The following is a 25203-nucleotide window of genomic DNA, read 5'->3' on the forward strand; positions in this document are numbered from 1 at the left end:
ACAGGAAGTGTTTTTAGTGTCCCAGAGGCTCCCATCATTACCCAGCCATATCCTCAAAGGCAACCACTAGCTGCTGTCCATCTCCATGGGCTTCACCTGCCCTGGAACATCATAGAAATGAAACCACTCCCTGTGTTCTCACTGGATCCAGGCTTCCCGTCCTCCGGCATCTGTCTGTGACATTCTCCTTGCCCGGTGCAGCAGTTCTTTCTTGCTCATCACCGTGTGGTCCACGGATGGATACCACAGCTCATGTTCATTCTCCAGCTGGTGGACACTGGGATTGTTTGCGATTTTATTAAGAATAAAATCACTGTGAATGTTGTCTGTCTGTCTGTCTGTCCTGGAACACAGAAGATGCACACGCTCACTTTCAATGGTGCTGCCAGACAGATTTCCAAAGAGGAGTCATCACTTCACGCCCCTGCTTGCCATGGTTGAGAGTTCTAGTTGTTCCGTATCCTCTGACCAAACACTCAGCATTTCAGTTCTGCGCTCCAGCACTTTTGGAATGGCTGCAATAGCATCTAACTGTGGTTTTAATTTTCAAGAAATTCTCATTATTTTACACCCACCTGATTTTACAAAGGAGATCGGTGATGCAGAAACTGTCTGTAGGAAGTTAAGGTAATAATGAAACAGGAACACATTATTTATTTGCCATTGACAAGAAAATTAGGAGGAAATATTGTAATGAGAGCGTTTTCCAGATAACAACTCTTTTAGCTCTGCAATTGCCCATGTTTACTTTACACCTACTTAGACATCTGTTAAAGGTCTGACGTAGGTTAATGGACTCCCGCTGTTCTGTGCAGCAGATGTGCCTGAATGTGCCTGCAATGTCCAGTGAGTCTGGAGGCTGAGAAAGCCTCATCTTCTCTGCTTTGAATCCCAAAGCCCACCAAAGCTTCTTACTGCCTTCACTTTTTTTTTTTTTTTTAAATTCCATTTATACTTGTGGGACAAGGAGAAGGGGGCCTGAAACTGGCTGGCCAGGATATTTTGAGAAGACTTCAATAAAATCTGCATATGACACACTGATTTTATTTGAATGTTCTCAAATATATGGCTTCAGGCAGCGAATCTATACAATACAAACCCACTACAAATGAGACCCAAAGTTGAACATAATGCCTGTGATTTTTTATCACCTCTTTCAGATTGAGCTCAATAAACAAGAGAAAGCCTTGAACTGCTTGTCCTTCAGTTCCTCAGTTAAATTACTGAGAGAACTCTGGCAGGAGGGAAGATGGATTTTAAAAAAAAAAAAAACTAAAATTTTTTGAACTATGAATGTAATCAGGAGAAGCTGCTTGTGAAAAAAGTGAAATTATACAAAAATTAAAATCCCTTTCTCTCCCCATCTTCTACGTTCCACTCCACTTCTTCTGCCTAAAATAATCATGCTATCAGATTGGATTTGGATAATGCCAGATCTTCTTAATGCAGTTACAAATATGTGTTTACTTTACACACACACACTAGACACATACACATACACACATACATGATTTGTTTTCATAAATGGGAGTAGTGCAGATATTACACTGAAGCTTGTTTTTTCACTAAAGAAAATATCTTGGAGTGGGGCATGGTGGCACATACCTGTAGCCCCAGCTATTTAAAAGGTTGAGGCAGGAGGATTGTCTGAGCCTCCCAGTTCAAGACCAGCCTGGCAGCAGTGAGAACCTGCCTCAACAACAACTACGACAATATCTTGGGAATATTCCTATATCAGGGCATAAAGTTCTAATTTGCTCAATACATACAGATCTGATTTATTCTTTTTAATAATTTGGGTTGACTCTAGACTTATAAAACCTGTGAAGAATATGGAAGAGGCTAAGGAGGGAAGCTCAGGCTCCAGCTGTTGTCCTGACACCACAGGCTCATTCTCCAGAAGCAATTATGGTTGTACTCTTAAGTATCCTTTTGGAAATTTTCTTTCATATTGACAAGCATATTCATTTTTTTTTTAAAAAAAGGAAAATGGGATATTAAACAAATCATTCTGGAACGTGCTCTTCTGCCTAACATTCTGCTGTAATGTTTTTCCATGGTAGTGCATATACCTCTACTTCATTCTTTTTTTTAACCAAGGATTGAACCCAGGGGTACTTAATCACTAAGCCATATTCCCAGTCCTTTAAAAATTTTTTTTGTTAAAATTTTTAGACAAGGTCTCACTAAGTTGCTTAGGGCCTCACTAAGTTGCTGAGGCTGGCCTTGAACTTGTGATCCTCCTGCCTCAGCCTCCCAAGCCTCTGGGATTATAGGCATGCATCACTGTGCCCAACTCTACACTTCATTCTTTCCAATAGTTAAGACTAAACACTCCAGTGTGTCATAATTGTACAATCATAATTGTATCATAATTTATATAATCACTCCTCTAATGATGGAAATTGAGGTTGTTTCCAGTTTTTTCCCCCTATTTTAAATATTGCTGCAATGTATATCCTAGCAGAACTGACGGCCAAGAGGCATATACATTTGTAGTTATTGCTAATTGCCCTCCCAAAAGATTGAACTAATTTCCACATCTCCCAACAGTGTATAAGAGAATTGTTCCCATGCTAATGACAGTTGTTGTGAAGAGCTGAGAGACTGTCCCCTCTGCTCCACCATCTACTAACTGGTACATACGAGTGAGCAGTGCAGGAGCTCCCCAGTGACCCACCTGGGGGTCATGCTCATTTAAATTAATAATCTGAATGAGCACACAGATGGCAAGACAAGCATTTCTGAAGGAAATATAAAGCTGCTCAGTGGTTCAGCTAATAGGACAGGTGACAGAATCAAGATGTCACAAAAATTCTTGACAGTTAAAAATTATGGGACACACTAATGAGATTAAATTCAGTGAGGATAATGCAAAATCCTACTGTTAGGTACAATATATGAATTGCTCCAGTGCAGGGTGGGGAAGGCCAGGTGCTACGAAGTGGGCCGCATCTCTCTCTACCCACCAGGAGCTGAGGCTCAGAAACACTGAGCTGCAGACCAGTAAGCATTAGAGCTGAGATCTGAAGACAGGCCTGTCTGACTCCAAAATCGTCCTCATGACACCACGCTGCCTCACTGCTGAACCACAGCATGCATGAAATACACAGGGGCGGGGATGCTGTACTGTCAGTTCACTGGGCTTCAAAAAAGGAGATGGAGTGTCTCCAGCAAGGAAGGGGACAGGCAGGCTCCCTCTGTGGCCTTACAGAGCACATCCAGAGCCCTGCGTTCCCTTCTGAGCATTTAAGGTTCAATTATTAGAGATGCTAATTACCTTGATTTGATCATTGCACATTGAAGCTTCACACTGTACCCCATAACTGTGTTCAGGGATTATGTGTCAATTAAAAGTCAATAAATTTGCCAATTAAAAAATCTGACACATAGTAAGTACTCAGGAAATATCTGGAAAGTTTTCAATATTGTTACTAAATTTATATATGTAGGAATGAGAAATTAAGCAAGGAGATAGACTAAATGAGGGGGTCAATATGCACGATTACTTATAAATATATTAAGAAACAAATAAAATAAAAATAAGAGGCTAATTAGTGGCCTTTCATGTATCCAAGGAATAGCAACAAGGGTGATAATGGAGGGACTGGTTTCATCTAACAAGGGAACACAATAGACATCTCTGAATGCTGAAGAACCATCATGGTGAAGAGGGTAGCCTTACCCTATGGAGCTATGGAGAACAAAGCAGAAAAAATAGATGAGTACTGTTCAATGAAAATAACTTTCTAGCAATTAGCAATTCTGAAAAGTGGAATTATCTGCTTTGGGGATGTGGAATAATGGAGGATACATTTTTGGCCTTTAACCCTGGTTCCTGGTATTGAGCTCCTAAAACCCTTGGAATTCTCTGAGTGAGAAGGGTGACAGGCTCGCCTTTTGTTCTAAGAAGGTGACTCTTGGAGGCTGGTTGCCAGAAAGACTAAGCCTCAATCAGAAGCTTGGAACTCACAGCCCCACCTCTCAATCTCCAGGGAGAGAAGAGGGCTGGAGTGAGTCATTGATTAACGGCCAATCAATCATTCCATCAATCGTGCCCGTGACACCACCATAAGCCCCCTAAACTGGGGCTCAACAGATCCTCCTGGTTGGTGAACAGTGAGATGCTGAGAGGTGGACACCTGGTGGGGGGAAGCTCCTTGCCAGGCCTCCTGCCCCACACTTACTCTATGTGCTGTTATTCCTGAGGTACATTCTTTATAATACCAGCCATAAGAGCTAAAGTGCTTTCCTGAGCTCTGTGAGTCATTTCAGCAAATCAGGGAGCCCGAGAAAGGGGTTATGGAAACATGGTGCCAAGCAAGCCAGTGGGGAGAGCCTGAGAGCTGTGAGGCCACCTGTAGCCTTCACATGAACCTGCAGCTCCAGTCTCTGTCACCTGGATATTTAAAGGCCTCAACCTGGGGACTGAGTTTAAAGGCGCCTGGCAAAAGTAAACCAAAATCCTCTGGGCCAAAAGGCAATGTGCTGTAGGCCTCTAGTATCCTCAGAATGAATTTCAAGACCAGATAGCACACAACCAGGCAGTCAGGCACACACAGGCATGACAGACGGCGAGTGACAAAAACCTCCACCATGTGAAGACCAGATGGTAAGACCACCACACAGACCACGTCCAGAGAAATAAAAGGCAAATTGGACATTATCTTAAGGAAATAGCAAACCATAGGAATTGACTGTGCAACCTTGACATAGGCACTGGATTCTTAGACATTAAAAGAAAAAATAACAAACTGGACATCATTAAGTTTAAAAACTTCTATACTTCAAAGGACACAATCCAGAAAGTGGGGAAAAAACACTCACAGAATGGGAAAAGTTTTTACAAATCACATATCTCTTAAGGGTCTAGTGTCCACACTATACAAAGGACCCTTATAATTCAAAAATGAAAGGACAAGTAACCCAATAATGGAATGCTTTGTAATTTGTTTGTTCATGGGTTCGGAAATTTTTAAGTTGCTATACTGAGTCTTCTATTGCACTAACTGCTTTAACGAACTCAAAGCAAGCCCAATTATCTTCCTCTAGGTGTCATGTGCCTCTGAGGCCTTTCATGGGGCTGGACATTGGGATGGACACAGGTCAGAAGCTTATAACTGAGGATCATCAACATAAAACAAAGCCAAGGTACTCTAACTGAGAACTCATGCTCAGTGGCTTTGGTGGAAACAAAATCTAAAATAGTACTTGATCTTGGCATCATTTTCCAGAGAAGCAATCTGACAGAACTGTGTTTCACACAGTAGACCACAGAGATCTGAGAAGTCAGCAGATCCACCAGTGGTTCCCAGGTTGTCAAGGGACCTACCCAAGACATGCTGCAGGTGAGCTGCAGAGCCATGACTTGAGCCCAGGCATCTGACTAGAGTCAGTCCTGCCTATATCTGCCATAGGTGATTTCCCATCTCTGGTCAGAAGCCAGAATCTGTCCTTAGGTATATGTCAGAGCAGGTGACTCTGCCAGGTGAACAATGTTTGATGGCTGAAGTGTATGGTGATTTCAGGACCACATGAAGACTCCATTTATGTCTTTCCTGGAGGTGTGGGTTTCTTCCAGACACAGGTCCCATCAGGGGCTAAAACTGTGGTTGGTGGGTATAGTCAAATGCAGTTTGCTTATTTTGGAATGGGCTGAAGTCCTGAAAGCCTTTGGTAGCAGAAGCATGTCTTGAGGTGCAGCAGCCTCTGGGGTCTCCAGTGTGTAGGTTCTCAAAGTAGAAACTCAGCATGGTGGACAGTGGCTTTCCAAGCACTGAAACAGGGGCTTACTGCTCTGCTACTGGCTTTGCACCTGAGACATGCTAGGCTGCCTGGTTTTCGGTCATTTCAGGCCACTTTGGGAGGGCCATTTCTAAGCTTCAGAAGCAAACTTCCTGACATCATTCTGGCAAGAAGCTGAGATCATTCTGGCAAGAATTCTGTGGGCACCTGTTCAGGGGTGCAGACCAGAAGAACAATGCCTCCTTTTGCCTGACGTAGCTATGGTGAGGGCACCATTCCTGGGTAAATGAGTTTACTAAGACAAGGCCTCAGGTGAAGATGAACACTGATTTCCTGAATTCTAGGGCCTTTCAAGTTAAGTTCATAGTTCTTCACCAAGAATTTGCTTTGGGAAGTGGCTGGGCGAGCAACGCTGGCAATATGGCAGCAGTTAAGGAGTAACGACACCCATGATTACCAGGATAACTCTCAGTGTGAACCCACACTGTATGCCAGGTGTGGTGCTAAGAGCTTTCCAAGCTCACCTCACTGAATTCACACAACAATCTCAAGACAGTTTCTGGTTCACACATGGCGAACTGAGCTCAACAAGGTTGGGCCCCTCACCCAGGGTCATATGACTAGGAGTAGGGAGACAGAATGTGAATCCAGGTTTGTCTGATTCCAAAGCTGGGGTGTTGAAACACTGTGATTAGCTGTCTTGAAAATAGGCACAAAGATGAAAAAGAATCGGGAGCTTACATTGTATTCTGCAACTTCAGGGGAAGGAAGACTCCACGGGACAGAGCGAGTTGTGTCAGACTTAAAGAAAGAAAAGCGAGGTAATCCTTGTGCCTGGGCAGCAAGGAAGAAGAAGAGAGCCCAGAAGGAGGGCATGGACCAGGGAGTAGTGGGCAGCAGTGTCCTCCTTTCCTGGTGGCTTCTCTGAATAAAGGCAACATTTGTAGTCAACATAGCTTTTGCACTGTTCTCTTGGAAATGGATCTGTTCATACGGCAGGGCCATGCTGACCAGCCTGGCAAAGGGGAGGAGCTTAGATCCAAAAAACAATGCTGTGGATTTTTTTTTTTTTTCCCACTGCTGATAGAACAATGGCATGTGTCCACTTGGTTTTATGACAGAACTTTTAAAAGATATGTGTCACTCAATTACTAGCACATTTCATGCCAGCATAATAGTGTGGCCCCTCTACATCTGCTCCAAGAAAAGCTTTGCAAAGTTCCATTTACCCCTTCCAGAGCTCTATTCAGGTAAGTCACTGTGACCACCACAAACTGCCCACTGCCATGGCATAGGCACTACAGGTATGTGCTTGGTGCCAAAAGAGGAACCAAGGAATATTCTTACCTCATCTGAAGAGCCATTTTCCACTCTGAATCTTCCAGCCCTTTGGATAGCTCCATCAGCATCACTGGAAATAAGCTAGAGGAGAAAAGAACATTCCATCAGTAGCTGGGCCACCATTTGCAGTGCCCCTTCTGTCCAAATGGCTTCCTGTTATACTCAGGCCAAATCTAACATGAGCCAGTGGGCCCCACCTAGGAGCTAAGAGTTCCTTTTAAGCTCTACCCGTTGAGTCCTCAGTGTCAGCCCCACAGACTTAGGAGTCCAAGAGTCAGGACCACATGGGCTGCAAGAGTGGAAAATGAGAGAATCAAATCCAATCAGAACATTTTCCAAAACTGAAAAACATTAAAGCAATGGTCCCTGGAAAAATACTCTTTCATACACATCACATGTGGACAAGTGGCAGCTCGCAGATGGTAAAACTCAAAGCCAAGCGTCAAGTTCAGCGTCTTCCCAGGGAAGCCTGAAGAACAATTAGTGGCTGGCACGAACTCAAGGATCCACGAGTATCTGAGGAAGCTCTTGTGCCTCATTCAGTTTTAAACAGTTTCCAAAAGGCCAACCAGTGCCTTCCAGGCGGGCAGACTGTCTGAGCGCTGGCAAGGTGGCACGTGCAGACAGATGATCTTCAAGAGCTGGGCACTAGGAAGCGGCCAGGGGGGAAAGAGCGTGGTGTGGCGCCGCAATTCTCAGACTGCTCCCTCCAGATTCTCTCCTTCTAGATTTCTTAGAGTGACTTGGGAAAATGCTCTATCTTCTTTTAACCTTTTAAATCTACCTGTAATTTTCAGTGAAGATCTGCCAACAATTTCCCCACCCTGGACTTGCTGGGGATGGGAGGGGCACTTCTTAACAATTCTATCTTAGGCTAACCCAGTAAAACAGAAACCCTTTCTTAGGAGAGATTGCTATTTCTTACTTTCACTAGAGTTTAAAAGACATGGAAGTGTGAATATAGGAGAGAAAATTTCAGAGATTTTTTTCAAATAATTTCCCCTCATAAATTTTCCCAAGAGAAATTATTTGAAAAAGATTGGCACATTTTTCTCATGGTAAACATAAAAATAGTATCTAGTACTTATTGAGTACTCATACACACCATGTACTCTTTTGCTCTTAACATGTATTATTTTCCTTAATTCTTAAAACAACACAAGGCTGTACTATCATTAATCTCATTTATGAATGAGGAAACTGAGGCAGAGAAAGGTAAATCAAAAGCTGGGGTAAATCACACAACTAGTTGCCTGGTAGAACTGGGAGAGAGCAAAAGCAGTCAGACAGTGGACACTATTATCCTTGTCTATTATCTGAAAGGTCCATGAGGTCTAGTTTTTATACTGAATTTTTAACCTGCAAAGTGATTCCTAAAAACAATAAAAAGAAGATTTCTATGTCTATGGCCGGCTATTGCTGGCAGCAGATCCTACACTGTTGATAAACTGAGGGTGAGCTATAGTATTTTGCCTTGTCCAAACAGAGATCTGGTTTGCCCTGGGCTTCTGAGAGACGGCTTCTAAGCCTAGGGAATGTCCTGTGTCTCTTCACCTAGGGATTTTGAGCCATGCTAGATAGGAACACTGTGATTTATGGTGGGGGCTCCTGGTCACACAGTACAGTTCTCCTGTTGGAGGGGCTGGAAGCTAAGGCCATTCATGCAGTGGTCAGCCAAGTCCACGTGATCATGCAATCAGGCCCACTGAGGGCCCAGGATCCCATGGCTCAGCAAGCTGCTCTGGCTGGCAGTTCTCCATGGTACTGCCACAGTTCATTGCCAGCAGGGGTCAGTGCTGCCCAGAACTCCAGCTGGATGCTCTGCATCTGAACTCTCCTGGACTCTGCTCAGTCTGATTTTAGTCTATATCCATGGGCTGCAGCTTGAATGTAAGTGAGCCAAACAGGTTTTGGTGAGTTCTGTGAGTCCTTCTAGCAAATGGTCGAAACTGAGGGTGGTCCTTGGGCTCAAACTCTGCATCTGGTGTCAGGTGAGAGTGAGCTTGTGGACTGTTCTCTGATTTCAGAGACCAATTCTAAAGTACAGAGCAAGATCAATTTGGTCTCTGAGGGTCACTGCCATTTCTACAGGGCAGCGTAGAAGACTCGCTGTTAAAGCAGAGGGAGCAGTAAATAGGATCCAAGCTGGGTGTCACTGGCATAGGCTGCCTCAAGGGCTCTGGGAGAGGATTTAGCAAGAAAAGAGAACTATAATCAGTTGGTAACATCGCGTAGGTATGTAAGGGAGACTGTGTAAAGGACAATCCCCTTGTTATTCTTGAAGTAGAAGTGGGTAGATAAAGTCTTGACAATAGCTCATCCCATCTAGGATGGGGAAGAGAGCAATTGTCATTCACCAATCCACTCATTTATTCATTCACTCATAAATCAGTACAAATTAAACCTCTGCCATTACATCCAGACCCTGTCAGCATAGGCAACCCTGCCTTTTCCTTTGCTGACGTTAGAATAAGAAGCATATGACTTGTCTTCCTTACAAAGTTCAGGAAGAAAGGAAGAATACATTTGATGATGTGATGGTTAGAAGGAATTTAGTTCCCTGTGAATTCAGGAGCATGAGTTCCCCATCTCTCCATCACCGTCTGCATCTAAGTCATTGTCATCTGTCACCTGGATAACTGAGACTGCCTTCTACTGGTCCAGACACTGTCTACCATTGCTCCTCAGCCATGATTCCTCACAACACCACACCCACTGGGTGTTTTTGGCAAATTGCTCATCTGTGCCCACCATCCCACTTACCTGCAGCACCCCTCCTTCCCACCAGAGAGCATACATGCATGGTGTTCCACAGTTCAGAAGACCCTGCCCCAGCCTCCCCCAGTGAACCCAGCTCATCCTTCAGACCTGCCAAGTCCCCACTCCTCCAAGATCCTTCTCTGACCTCACTGCCCAGCAGAGGACACCCTGCAAATCCCCAAGTACCTGGGAGTGGTGGTGCTTTCCCTTTCTTCATGTGCTCACCGATCCATCGGCACTCCTCCAGCACTCCCTCAGCCCCAGAGCTCCATGAGGCTGGCGACTGCTTCTGTTGTCACCATGGCATCCCCAGAGCTAAGCATACCACCTTCCATTGTATAGACACTCATCAGGCTTTTTTTTTTTTTTTTTAATATCTTTTAGTTGGCAAGGGATCTTTTATTTTATTTATTTATTTATACATGATGCTGAGGTTCGAACCCAGTGCCTCACACATGCCAGGCAAGTGCTCTACTACTGAGCCACAACTCCAGCCCCTCACGGAGTTTTTATGAACAAGAGATACACAACTAAGTGAAGGCCAAAATCCTGCTCAAAGTGACAAAAGGAATATGAAAACGGGGGCAAACCTGTGAAACCAGAGCAGATTCATTACTTGTGTTAAGAAATGTCACAGAAATCTACCAGGTTCATCATGTGGGAAAGACAAAGTGACAGAAGGGCCACATAGCTTGGGAATCACCACAGCAAAGGAAGGCAGTCTGGTGGCAACTTAATCAAATTCTGTGGGTTCACACTCACACCAGTGCACATGCTGGTGGGGGTGGGCCCTGGGGGTGGAGGACGTGCCAGTCACCAGGCTGACACAGAGTGGCAGTCCCAGCACGCCCTACCCCACCCCCTCTACACTGGCTCAGGCAGCTGTGGTGGCTGGCGCCTGATGAAGACTGGTGCACCAGCTGAGGCAGAAGGAGACCATGCCCCAGCAAACTCAGGGACAAAAACAAACCACACTAACACTGCAGAAAAAAAACCCTGCAACAGCAGAGAGGCTGTAGCTGGAGCTGCATCCGCAGGTTCTCCTTCAGTCACCCCTGACAAACCTCTAATCTGGTTCGTAAAACCAAAGAAAGTCTATACTCTTCCCTTTGTTTGAAGATTTGCCTCAGGAAAGGCAGTTTCTACTGGAGCCATTTAAATGTCCAGTACCACAATGTAGATGCCTATCCCAGCTCATCCTGTATGGTGCAGGGTTGCAGCTGCCATCAAAGGCCACTCATGCTGTCCTCCACAGTGGCAGAACTGTGGCTGGACCTCAGTGCCCTGAGGTAGCCATCTGATAGTTCTCTCCACTTGTCAGTGGGCCAAAGTCCTGGGTGGCATTTATAGGCCCAGGCTTATCAGGAGAGGGGTGGTGTCCCCTCTCTACTGGTTAGAATCCCCACAACCAGAGAGGTCCTGGAAGCCCACACGGAAACCCACTGGAAGACAGGGGGTTCACCTCAAGTCTCAGTGTGGGAGCACAGCCATCTCCCACTTCCAATACCTGGTTGGATGTGAAAAAGAAATCGGTGTGCTACTTTTCACTGCATTGCGATGTTCTAAGTCAACTAATACCCTCCATAAGGGAGAAAAAAAATCACTGATCTTATTTTAAGTTCATCATTCAAACTGTGGAAACTGACCTTAAGAATCAAAGCAAATGTTCTATAAAACAGATATATAACCAAAAGCACAAGAACATTTTAGAAAATCTCTAATTATTGCAAAAATTTGGGGTTGTATTGGATGCATGAAAATAGAATAATCTGTGATTAGCTTCCAGATGAAGAGCATTAATTCCTGAATTTTGAAAAGCAGTGACCACAGTGAACCAAAACCTTGATACTAAGAAGAAAATAACTAGATTATCAGTTCAAGACAAATAGAGGAAAATGATGATAAAAAACAGACACACCTGGGGGAGGCATGGACCTGTATCTTGAAGTTGGTCTTTAGGCAGAGCCTAGTAGGGAACAAATCACTCCATGGACGAACCTCCCCTCCAGCACGGTTCCCGCTAGTGAGTGAGGCTGAAAACCAAGGAGGCTCTCACTGAAGACAGATGGACCTGAATGATGTGGGAAGAGGGAAGACAGCAAAGCAGTCTGCCATCTGACCCCTCCAGAGCCAGCCGCGAGGGGCGAGTTCGTCAGGTCTCCTTTCACCTGGGAGCACATGGCCCTTGGTTAAACTCCCAGGAGAAGTGTCCAGAGAAGAGATTTTCACATGAGTGCTTTGTTCTTAAACAATACTGCCTCTTCATGAGTTCAGGGTTCATGAAGATTTTTTTTTTAAACTGGTATTGGAGGTTGAACATAGGGTTTTGCACATACGAAGTATTCACTCTAAGTAAGATTTAAAAAAAAATTTTTTTCTTTTGCAGTGTTTGGAATTGCACCCAGGACCTTGTATATGCTAGGCAAGCCTCTACCACTGAGCTACATCCCCAAGCCAATGCAAGATGTTTTTTAATCTTATCAATCCAGATCTGTACTCCTAAAGGATGCAGCCAGGAGGAGAGTGATATGAGGAGGTAGCTAAAGGTGGGCCTGAAACAATTTCTAGAGGTCAACAGAGAGAACAGTACCCACATCTTAATAAATATGAAAGGGTTACATTCCCCTGTGAAAAGAAAAAGGACTTAAGAATTGGGAACATAAATGAAATTTAACTAGTTTTAAGAGCCACATATTATATACAATAAAACAATCATGAAAAACAAAGATAAAATAAAAAATATTCTAGGGGTTGGGGATGTACTTCAGTGGTAGAACACTTGTCCAGTACTACCACAAAACAAACCAAGACAAAACCAAAAACACACACACACGTACAGAGAGAGAGAGAGAGAGAGAGAGAGAGAGAGAGAACAGCTGTATAAAATGTAGGCCTATACTGAATGCTTGTTGTCAGGGAGGATATCCTCTCTCTCTTTCTCTCTCTTTTTTTTTTTTTTTGGTGGAGGTGGTACTAGAGGTTGAACTCAAGGGTGCTCTAGCACTAAAGTACATTTCAGCTCTTTTTATTTTTTATTATGAGACAGAGTCTTGCTGTTACCCAGGTCAGCCTCAAATTTGCAAGCCTTCTGCCTCAGTTTCCCCAGTTGCTGGGATTATAGTTGTGGATTACCACACCTGGTTTCTCTATTCTTCTGATGTTACTTGGGGCTGGGGATGTAGCTTAGTGGTTGAGCAATTGTCTGGTCTGCACAGGCCCTGGGTTTGATTCCTAGCACTGCATAAAATAAATTATTGGCAAACTGGAACAACAGCAGAAAAAACAGTGAAAGAAAAGTAAAATCCTAAAATAAAACTTAGGACACAGAGGCAAAGAATGAAAAAAAAATTTAAATTGTTGTTTATGGAAAAATAGAACTACCCCCTAAAACTGATGACTATAAATATTTATATAATGAATAACATATAATTATATAATAAAACTATTATAAATAGGAGTTAATAAGATAGTAATTACAGGGGGGCCAGGAATATAACTCAGTGCTAAAGCACTTGCCTAGCATGTGTAAGACCTTGGGTTCAATCCTCAGCACCACACACACTCACACAAATTACAGTGGGATATTTTAGTATATTTCTCTGCAGATCAAGAGAAAAACTAGTAAGGATTTATAGAAGAGTCAAATAATAAAATTAATAAGCATTATTTAATAGCCACATGTTGAACTTATCAAGGTACAGAGAATACACAATTGAAAACATTAAATTTTTAAAATAATGATCTAATATTGAACAGAAAGCACAAAAATTGTATAAAATTCCTTAAGACAAAAAAACTAAAACTGAACAGAGCATGTTTTAGTAAAATGCAAATGATAAATTCAGTTGAAAAGGATCAAACAATTGGGAATTCAAAATATATACTTGGAAAAACTTGGGCTGAATAGGAATAGTGAAATCGGACATGATTCAAACCTGCACAACAGCTGGGACAGGACACATGGAAGCATGCAAAGCCACAGATGCTGTCTCACAGGAAAACTCATATTCTCAAATGCTTTCATTACTAAATAAAAAAAGGATAAAAATAAGGAACTAAACATTAACCTCTAGAAGATACAAAAAATAACCATGAAATAAACCCAAGGCAGGCAGGGACAGGAATCACCAAAAGACCAAAGAGGGAAAATGCTATGTGTAACTATAAGAATACCATAAAAACCTCAATGAATGAACAACTGCCTAAGAAAGTAAAAATTATTTTTAAAAAAGAAGAAACTTGGGTGTTGGGGGTTGTAGTTCAGCAGTAGAGTGCTTACCTAGTACATACAAGGCACTGGGTTCAATCCTCAGCACCACATAAAAATAAATGAATAAAATAAAGGTATTGTGTCTATCTACATCTAAAAAAATAGTTTAAAAAAAAAAGAGAGAAAGAAACTTGAATCTGCCTGTCACTATTTGTAAAACAAGATGTCAGAACACTGCCCACAAAGGCAGCCTTGGCCTGGGGGTCTTCTGAAGAGATGAAGGGTCAGGTCTCCTACATGCCCCCACACCCACAGTGGCCACACATGCAGGAAAGCAGGACAGTTTCCATAGAGAAGAACTAACAGATCCTTTGCATATTTTTTGGAGAAAGTCAGCAAAAGGGAGTTATATATATTGAACATGAGTAATACTAAGAGAAGATGACAGAATGATTAATTTATTTGGTTTCATAGCTCTGATTTGGTCAGATACCAAAAGATAAGGATGATGATCAGACACCAAGGACAATGTCTAGCAGAAAGAAAAAGACCAATTAAATGGTCATTTGGCAAGTACCTGTCAGGCACTGAGTGATTCTGAATTCTTGCTTTATTTAAACTTATTTTCACTTTAACTAAAATTTTAAAAAACTTCCATTCCTTAATTGCACTAGCTTTACTTCAAGTGCTTGACAGCTACACGTGGCTACTATGCTGGACATGCAGATAATAAACATTTTCGTGACTGTGGAAAGCTACACTGAACAGGACTGGCCACACTGGGACTTCATGTAACTCTGACATCAAATTGGTTTCTCATTTGATTTGTTAAACACGCTACATGGTACTTATTTGTGTGAGTCAATGCCCTGAGTAGAGACTCTAGCCTAATCTCGGTCACACTGTAATTGATTCACACAACACCAAACAGTGTTCAATGTATTAGATGTTTTATTTCAGGAAAAAAGTAATATCTAAGCAATAATATCCATTTGTAGAATTTTAAAAATTTAAAAGAAAATAGAAAACAGAAGCATAAAATGTTATTAATTCATCATTAAATTTAAAAAAAAAAGCATTTGTGGCTGGGGTTGTGGCTCAGTGGTAGAGCACTTGATAGCATGTGTGAGGTACTGGGTTCAATCCTCAGCACCACAGTAAAAAATAATAAAGTTATAAAAATATCATTTGTTTCATATTAAAGGCAATTAAATGAGAATCTTTCTTAAATTAATACAAATAAATACTTTATCAAAAACAAAAATCTCTTTCCCCTCTACTTAACTGCTTTGTCTCCTGGACTGGAAATTATTCCCATCCTACATCTGTTTGGGATTCCTGTGATTTCTGTTAAGTATGCACTGTATATATATGGCTTTTGAGTGTCTAAACCACAGGAACAATATTTTTACTTAGCAAAGAAAATCTCAGAAAGATTATGTAAAGGGCATCTTTACAAATAACATTTTATATTTTCCTCCAGATCTCCTTTCTTTAAAATTAGTGATTATAAGTGAAGAGTTTAGGGCCCATCTGGCTGGGTTCAAATCTTAGTTTCACATTTATTAGCTTGTTGACCTTGGAAAAGTCAAGTTAATCTTTTCTTGCTACATTTTAGTTTCCTTATCTCTAAGATGGGGATAATGACTATATCCACTCCTAGGTTCACAGAGAGAATTCAATAATGTAAAATATGTAATGAGACAGAATAGCACCCCAATGTAGCAGGTGATCAACAAATCTTATACTATAACATGTATTATTATAATAATATGACAATGATTAACATAAAATGTTGTAATTAGTATTAAATCACTAATTAGTGGATTAGTGACTAAACTGCCTTAATGCTGGATTTAAACTCTTGCAAGATCTGTTTAAACATTGATCCATCCAGTGAACATTACTGAGAACCTATTTTTCAGGGCCTGTTCTAACTGCTGGACTAATAAAGATAAATGCAATATGATCCCTGCCCTGGAGGACCACAAATCCTAATGGGAGAGAAAGATGCACACATATAAACAGATAAATCACAATGCAACCTGGTTAAATGCCATAACAACAGAAGCAAGTGCAGGGTGCTGTGGGAGATCAGAGGCTGGAGAGACCAACTTTGCCTGAGGGAGCAGTGGAAGGTTGCATTGCTATAAAGCGATTTATTCTGGTCCAGGACCTTTGAGAAATGATTTCCAACATAAACAGGCTTTTCAAAACAGCAAATACTGGTCAAGAAAGCAGACCACTTGACCCTGTACAAGCAAATCTGTCTGTCTTTCTCATACACACGCACATATCTGACTTAGAAAGTACCGTTCAGAGGGGAAGAACATTTAAATGTCTGCATGAAAAGAAGTGAGTGCATAACTGTGGGCAGAAGGTACTGACCCCTCGCTAGTGGGTGCTGCTGTGCCCTCATGCTAAGCAGTGCTCCCCAGCAACTCCCCCCTCACCCATCTCCTGCTATCTTTCAGTTCACTGCAGGGGAGCCAGGTTCAGGGACAAAGGTGCACTCTTTCTCCCACTCTTCACCTTCTGTCTGGGACAGGGACAGGGAAAAGATCTGGGAAGCTGAGCAGTTGAGTACAGAGCGCCATGGTGCCTGGATGAACATCAGCCAGGAGGACAGATATTGGCTGAAAGAGAACCAGTAAGAACTTGACCATGGGCTCAGGTCTTGCTTATCCTCATCCCTGGCCACCATCCTCAGCAAGCTGAAAATCCACCATGATGATTTTGCCAAAGGCCCGAACTCGCCCTTCTGCCTTCTCACACCTAACAACCTCGCTTGGCTCCAGGGCTCTGCCCAGCATCCTAAGACTCCAGCAATGCCCTCTCACCCAGGCTGGTGTGGCTCTCTCAGAACAGTGCCTGGCTTACAACTCACTCCGGTCTTCTGGTTCATGTTCTCCAGAGATCTGTGGTAAATCAAGTTATGCTGCTCTAACCAGGTAAATCAAGTTATGCTGCTCTAACCAATGCACAGGTCTTGCCTACTGCTCACTCCTCATCAGGCCCTCAGAGTCAAGACCACCCAGTCACCCCACAAACAAACTAGCACCCCTCCTCCTCTGTGTTCAAAGAAACACATTTCCACATGAGCAGGCGTGCAGCCAACCCATCCTGCTCAACTCAGGCTAGCTCCTCTGGGCCATGCCCCAGGGCTTCCTTCCATTCATTTCTGCTTCCCTTCCCATCACATGTCCACTCCATCAAACACTAGTCACCTCTCCAGAAAACCCTCTCTCCTGACAGATGACCTCACTACCTAGAATGCCACCATTTGTGAGGCAGGTCAGGATGGGCACTGTCATCAAACTCTTGATCTCAAATGTACTTGCCTCAGTTTCTGGATACAAATATCTGGCTAATAGGAAACACCTGTGGAGATCCATAGTAGAAGATGCAACTCGTGAGTGAAGACAGACTTTCCATCCTACGGTGGAACATCAGAACATTCTCTACTTCTCCATGACCAGTGGGGAGGAACTGAGAGATGCATTTTGTGACTGGCTTTGTTGCTTCCAACAGAGCCAATCTGGTTAATTCTTCCCTTCACTATCTCATTTTGGGTCAGAGATACTGGGTTTATATGAAGAGCAACTGCATTTTGAGGTAGTCCATCCATGCCAGCACCTCTTTTTGCCTTCAAGAAAACAATGGGCAGGAAGTGAAGAAAACTCTTTTCCAGTTGGAACCACGGAAGCATCTAAGCCTCCTGCTCTGCCAGAAGTCTTGAAGAAAATACTAAGGAATTTCACAGAGCTGAAGATCAAGCACGTGAGAAAGAAGTTTGCCCAAAAGATGCTTCAAAAGGCTAGGAGGAAGCTTATCCATGGAGAAACTAAACAGTATCACAAGAAATAGAGGCAGATGTGCAGAAGGAACATTTGAATGGCCATGGCAAGAAAGGCAGGAAACTCCTACGTATTTGCAGAATTCAAATTAGTGTCTGTCATCAGGATCAGAGGCATCAGTGGTATAAACCTCCAGATCTGAAAGGTGTCCCAGCTTTTTCACCTTTGCCAGATATCAGTTTTTTTTTTTTTTTTTTTTGCGGTGCTGAGGATTGAACCTAGGGCCTTGTGCTTGCAAGGCAAGCACTCTACCAACTGAGCTAGATCCCCAGTCCATATATCAGATCTTCAATGGCACTTTTGTTCAGTTCAACAGTTAACATAAGTTAATATGCTGAGGATCAGGGAACCATCATATCTTGCATGGGGTACCTGACCCTGAAGTCAGTAAATGAGCTAATTTAGTAACATGGTTATGGAAAAATTAGCAAGAAGCAAATTGCCTTGGCAGAAAACACTGTGACAGCTCAATCTGTTGATAAAGGTGGCTTCATCTGCATGAAGGATTCAATTCCTGAAATATATACTGTTGGAAAATGCTCCGAAGAAGTAAATAACTTCCTGTGGCCCTTCAAATTCAAATTGTTTCTATGAGGTAGAATGAAAAAAACTGACTTTTTTTTTTTTTTTTGTACTGGGGATATTGAATCCAAGGGTGTTCTACCACTGAGCTACATTGTTATTGTTTGGATGTGAGGTATCCCCCAAAAGCTCACATGTGAGACAATGCAGGAAGGTTCAGAGGAGAGGTGATTGGGTTTTGAGAGTCTTAATCAGTGAACCAGTTCCTAATGGGATTAACTGAGTGTTAACTGGAGGCAGGTAGGGTGTGACCGGAGGAGGTGGGAATTAGGGCATGGTTTTGGGGTATATATATTTGTATCTGGCAAGTGGAGTGTCTCTCTGCTTCCTGATCACTGTGAAGTAAGTTGCTTCCCTCCACGCCCTCTCCCGCCGTGAAGTTCAGCCTCACCTTGAGCCCTGAGGAATGGAACCAGCCTTCTATGGACTAAGACCTCTAAAACCGTGAGCCCTCAAATAAACCTTTCTTCCTCTATAATTGTGCTGGTCAGATCATTTGGTCACAGCAGCAAAATAGCTGACTAAAACATACATCCTCAGCACTTTTTATTTAGTTTTTTAAAATTTTGAGACAGGGTCTTGCTAAGTTGACCAGGCTAGCCTCTAACTTGTGATCATCCTGACTCAGCCTCCTATGTGCCTGGGATTATAAGCATGCACTACGATGCCTGGCAAGACCAGCCATTTGTCGAAGGTAGGGATGCTGGCAATAGGGAAGACCAGATCAACAGGCTTATTAGAAGGATAAACTAAGGTGCCTACTGTGGTGTTTCTGTAATCTGGTCAGTTAATAAACAGACACTGCTGTCAATTTTTTTAAAAAAAAGAAAGAAAATAAGTGGGAAGAGAAAAAGATTCTATCCTAGAAAATGCAGGTTTCATAAGCCAGGTGCTACAGATAGAGAGAGAGAGACAGGGAGAATCCTGGTACAATATCCTGGGGAGAACAGTTTTGCCAACATGCCCAGCAGCTGGCTTCACCAAAGGGTGGCTGGGGCTGGGGCAGACTTAATCTTTCTATAATTTGCATCTGGTTCTTTGATCTAGACAGCTGGCATTTTCTCAAGCTTATGTAAAGAGCTAAGCAAACATTGCTTCAATACTCATCTTCCAAACAGACTACTTCTTGTAGCCACTAAGATCCTGCTGTATGTAAATTCTGGAGCCACTGGTTCAGACCAGCAAAAAGCCAAGCATAGGAGAACATCCTATCTCACTCTGGCAGAACTTTACAACATAAACACTAACTGGACGCTAGAAATAGATCAGGAAGCTTTCCACAATCTCTGGCCATGCAGTTGTTGAGCTCAGAGAAGCTACAGTCCTCAAAGGACAATAATAGCCAATAGCCAGTGATACACTCTGAATGCTGAAAAAATAAGGTCTGAATAGGTCTTTTTTTTTTTTTTTTAAGATTTTGTAAGAAAGGGGATAAAACCCCTTCAATATATATATAGGAGCTCTGGAAAAATGCTACACATGATCCTGAAAATTACAAAAGGGAAGCATATCTTTAATCTTTTTTTTTTTTTTTCCCCCAGTACTGGGGATTGAACCCAGTGGCACTGTACTACTGAGCTACATCCCCGGACCTTTTTAAAATTTTATTTGGAGGAAGGGTCTCACTAAGTTGCTGAGGCTGGTCTCAAACTTATGATCCTCCCGCCTCAGCCTCCTGGATTGCTGGGATTACAGGTGTGTGCCACTGCACCTGGCCCTTTACTACAAATTCAAAATAAAATTTAGAAAAGCAATTGCAGTCCTCAGGGGGACAAAAAAAACTCTTTGTAATAATATGTAAAGCTTCTTCCTATGTCGAGATAGAACAGGTCCCAAAAGCACAAATGGAAAATGAAAATCTTCACTGGAGAGGGAAACAAGTATTAATGATAGAAAACTGAAACACTAAACTGTGTGGGGTGACACACACCTGTAATCCCAGCTATGTGGAGGTTGGGACAGGAGGATCATCCTGGGCAACACAGTAAGATCCTATCTTTTATGAAAAAAGAAAGAATAACTAAAACAGCAATTTTTTGATCATTTTAGATGATAAACACAGAATGAAAAGGAACAAAAAAATTAAAATAAGGAGAAAGAAAAGGCAGTCATGAGGACTGAGGAAAAAGGTCTTTACTGTTTCAAGGGGGGAAATGAGCAATAATCAAAGATATAGTAGAAGAAAATATTCATCTCTGACTAAAGACCTAGGTCTAAAAAGCACAGAGATACATGTTTCAGGCAAAATTAATCAAAATAGAAATGTGCAGAGAAATTATGGAAATTTTTTTTTTAATAAAAGAAAAAAGAACAAAATTTTGAAAAAAAATTCAGGCAGGAAAGTTTACCAAGAAAGTAAATTGGAACTACCTCAGACTCCTCTTCAGTACTCTAAAGGGCAGAAAATAACCATACTGGGTTGAATAGCACTGCCCCCACCCCATTCAGATCCATGCTGAACCTCAGAACATGACCTCATTTGCGAAGGGGTTTTCTCAGATAAAATTTGTTGAGAGGAGGTCCTGCTGAATTCCCATGGGACTTAACTCAATAACTCTGTGACTTTACAAGGGAAGAAGAGGAGGAGGTTCAGATATCGTGGTGCAGGGAGAAGGCCATGCAAGGACACAGAGATAGTAGTGATGCAGCTAAAAGCTGAAGCGGGTCTGAGAGGGTTGGCAACCCCAGATGCTGCAAGAGGCAGGGAAGAACTCCTGCCCCGAGCTTTCAGAAGGAGCATAGGTCTGCAGCTGACGCTTGACTACAGGTTAGAGCAAGACCATGGAAAGCCTGAAACATCAGGATAAAGAGGACCTCACCCAGGGCTGGGGTTGTGGCTCAGTGGTAGAGCGCTTGCCTAGCACCTGTGAGGCACTGGGTTCGATTCTCAGCACCACATAAAGATAGATAAATAAAATAAAGGTAGTGTGTCCATCTACAACTAAAAAAATTTAAAAGATAAAGTACTTAGCCCTGCGGAGTGTGATGGCTCACACCTGTAATCCCAGCAGCTCTGGAGGTTGAGACAAGGATTTCGAGTTCAAAGCCAGCCTCAGCAAAAGCGAGGCACTAAGCAATTCAGTGAGACCCTGTCTCTAAATAAAATACAAAATAGAGCTGGGGATGTGGCTCAGTGGTCAAGTGCCCTGGGTTCAATCCCCAGTATCCCTCCTAAAAAAAAAAAAAAAAAGTACCTAGTACATTCCCTAAGCAGAGGATAGAAGCCAAGAGATGCTGCTATTACTTTTTTGTTGGAAAGCATAAAGATAACACTGCCAGAGCTGTTCAGGAGGGAAGGTACTCTTTACAGCATCAAGGAAAGAAGACTCAGACTGCTGAGGATGTGGACAGACTAGATATGATTTTATTAAGAACTTCCTGGATGGAATCTTTGAGAAGTCAAGGAGAGCCAGGAAAAGTTCCAGAAGCTCCCAGGAAGTGGAAATGACACAAAAAAATAAAAAAAATAATAATAAAATTCTATTTTATTATTATTTATTTTATTATTTTGCTTCCAGATAAAAAAAATACCTGGAAGCAAACCAGGTAAGTAGAAGTAAGAATCACACAAGGAAATAAAAGTCACTTTCAAAATGGAATATGCATGCCACTCAGCCCATTCCACATGTACTGAATCAGGATGTGGATTTTAAACAAGTCACTCAAATAATTTGTAGGCACAATAAAGTTTGAGGGTCATCGGAGAAGACTATAGTAAAGGCAAGATCATAGAATTTTAAAGTAAATACAATCTACTGCAGATAAAGGGTGTATGTGGGGGCAGCTCTACCAGTTGTGTGACCTTGGACAAAGTAATTAGCCTCTCTGTATCTCAGTTACCTCTGCTGTAAAATGGGGTGATAATGATACATATACCCCTTTAGGTAGTTGCAAAATTCAAATTAGTTTACCCATCTAAAGCATTCAAAATACTGCCACTGACCATGCACATTGGTGTGGATAAAAAGCAACTTGGCCATGGAGTCTATTTGGAGTACAGACCCAACAGGGTTTGGCAGGAGACTGGACATGGGTCATGGTTGGTTTCCTGTTTCTGGAATTAGTAACACAACAGAAGTTAGTGCCGTCTACTTGGTGGTCTGGCATGGTGCAAGAGAGATGATGGTAAGTTCAGTTTGGGGAATACTGAGGTTCGGTTGCCAGTGGGACAGCCAGTAATGATGTCCAGGGGGACATCTGGCCAGTGGATCTGTGCATAGAAATCTGGACTCAATATGTGGATCTGGGAGTCACCAATCTACACTGAAGCATGGGACTAGGAAAGGTCACCCAGGAAGCAAGCAGAGTGAGAACAACACCTGGGACAGATCTGGAGGAGTATCTGCATGAAGGGCCAGGTAGAAAGGGAATCCCTAGGAAACACTGAGAAGGAGAAAGTTTTAGCAGGGCAGAGTGGTCCCATGAGAGAAAGATGGAGAAATGCCAGTTGGATTTGGTCTTTGGTGACATGGCAAGAGCAGTTTCAGTGGAATGTAAGAAGGGGAAGCATCAGAAGGAGAAAGTCAGGAGAGATGAAAAAGGGAAGGTGGAGGATGGCTGAAATGTACTCCTTCCCGAAACAGGATGCTCTCACGCGGGTGGAGCAAACCCAGGTGAGATGAACATCAGCAACTGCAATAGGCCAGTTAAGAAGCTGGACCCCCAAACACACCATATTTTACCCAGGGTAACTGCTTTAATTATACCAGTCAAGTAGTTCAATAAAAAATCTTACTCATGGCTTAGCAGTAACAGGGGGATGCAAAACCTGAGAACTTTTTCATAAAGCACGTGTGGCAGGCAACACTGAATTTTTTTTTTCATGATTTTCCCTTAGTTTTCTCAATGAAAAAAAAAAAAAAAGGCATACACATTATGGATATTCCTCTCTCCAAGAAAGAGGGCAAAGAAGGTGCTCTGACTGTGGGTGATATGTACCCACAAAGGCATTTGCTCTGGGACAGGAGAGAGCCTAAAGGAGAGGGTCTCAGTTTAAGAGCACCAAGAGAAAACTTCAATACTCTTGGATCCACAGCTCCAGGGAAAGTCTCTCAGGTTGCCTGCCCAGGCTAGTTAATAAGTGAAAGGGGTTATACTTCTGCGGGCTGGAGAAAAGAGCTCTTCATGTTCAGAGACCACATGGTGAAAAGTTGGCTGAAAAATAAATTCCTTTTCATCTTCGACGACACCAAAAGGAGGACAAGAGCAGTTTTCAAACTCTGTGTGTCCAGTGCTACAGTCAGGATGGGAAGACTTGCCTAAGTTCAGAAGGAAACAGGACTTTTCTAAAAGTAACTGTCAGAAAACTGAGAAAACCTTCTACTCATCAGAGCACAGAATGTCACATATTTTGATCAAGTCGAAGATTTTTTTTTTCCTACAAGTGATGATAAATGTTGCTGAGTCTGCCTTACCAATATGAAAGTTGAAGCAGGCACAGGAGGGACGTGGTAGAGGGAAGGGGACACTGTGGTACAGGAAGACGAGGGAGGCACCGGAAGAGACTGCATATTGGAGACGCTCAGGAGAATTTTGCCTCTGGAGTACACGAGAGATCACAATCAAGGAGGAAACTGGTCTACTCTGTCTTCTGTGCTGGAGAATTAGCCAAGAAAACCATGTGTTTCACAGTGTGCATCTCTAGTTATTCAGAAAAAAACCCTGACTGTTAGCCATCAATCACAATTGGAAAATACTTTCATAGTATCGCAGGGTACCACATGCCACCAGGTGAAGGCCACTGGAGTCCAAGAACGAAGACCCCAGGATACCAGCAGAAGGCACAGGAGCCAAAGACTGTGAGCTGAACCAAGGTGGCTGCAGAAGCAGGAAGTGGTACAGAGAAACAGAATGCATGGCTCTGAGAAGGAAACACCTGGGTTCACTGGAGGCAAAGACCTATGTGACCTCTGGGGAGAGCATGAGCAACCCCTGACCCACAGAAGGCAGGGAGGAAGTTGCTGGCAACTCTCGTTTTGAGAACATGCTGGTGCCAGATATCATGGAGGTGGCTTTTCCTGAGGCTGATCTTGTCCAGGAAGGACTAGAGGTTCTGGTGTTCATATATGGTGTGTGTTTAGCTAGGTCATTTGGTACCGTTCTGTGCCCCAGCTATCCATGTCATTAACACACAGCTCAGTGCTCAAGATGGTCACCAAATGGCTGGTCAGGTGGTGCTAATTTCCCCTGCATTTTGTTGATCCTAGGAAAATAGGTCATAAAATCACACTGTAGAAAAAAGTAGGGTAGGGAAGAGACAACTGTCAAAACCATTCCCTAAACCTGAGCATGTCAATGGGGAACTGAAGGATTATGCTATTAAGGGCTGGACACAGAACTACCTTTTGTTTATGCTTTACCTTATGTAAAAAAACAGGATTTAAAATAGTTTATTGAATGATAGCTTACTGAAAGGATAAAATCAGATAACAGAGAATACTCAGTACAAGGGAGTATCAGATATGGATAAATAAACTGAAAATAAGAGAACAAGATGAGCAGGCATGCTATCAAGTCTCTTAAGGTTATCAGAGGCAAGCCTTAAGTAGAGTTCTGAGCTTTCCAGAAGCCACTGGAAAGAGGGAAAAACCTTTCCATTTACAGGATTCCCTCTGCTCATAAGGCTGACAACAAGCTTCCCAGAGAAGCATGGTACTTTTCCGTTCTGAGAGGTTTTTCTCCTAGGTTCTCTTAAAGGAGACACTGTGT

General features: G+C 42.7%; 1 protein-coding gene across 6 annotated transcripts in view; it reads right to left on the minus strand.

Annotated features, from left to right (window-relative positions):
• Garnl3 (GTPase activating Rap/RanGAP domain like 3) overlaps window positions 1–25203 on the minus strand; it is a 147601-nt gene that overhangs the window by 77320 nt on the left and 45078 nt on the right. For all 6 annotated transcript variants that reach the window (XM_047523818.1, XM_047523815.1, XM_047523816.1 and 3 more), the window contains one exon: window positions 7093–7167. In XM_047523818.1, coding sequence (XP_047379774.1) covers window positions 7093–7167 — 75 coding nt within the window. The remainder of the gene's footprint in view (window positions 1–7092; window positions 7168–25203) is intronic.

This window comes from Sciurus carolinensis, chromosome 14 (assembly GCF_902686445.1).
Source record: "Sciurus carolinensis chromosome 14, mSciCar1.2, whole genome shotgun sequence".
In the NCBI taxonomy this organism is placed as follows: domain Eukaryota; kingdom Metazoa; phylum Chordata; class Mammalia; order Rodentia; family Sciuridae; genus Sciurus; species Sciurus carolinensis.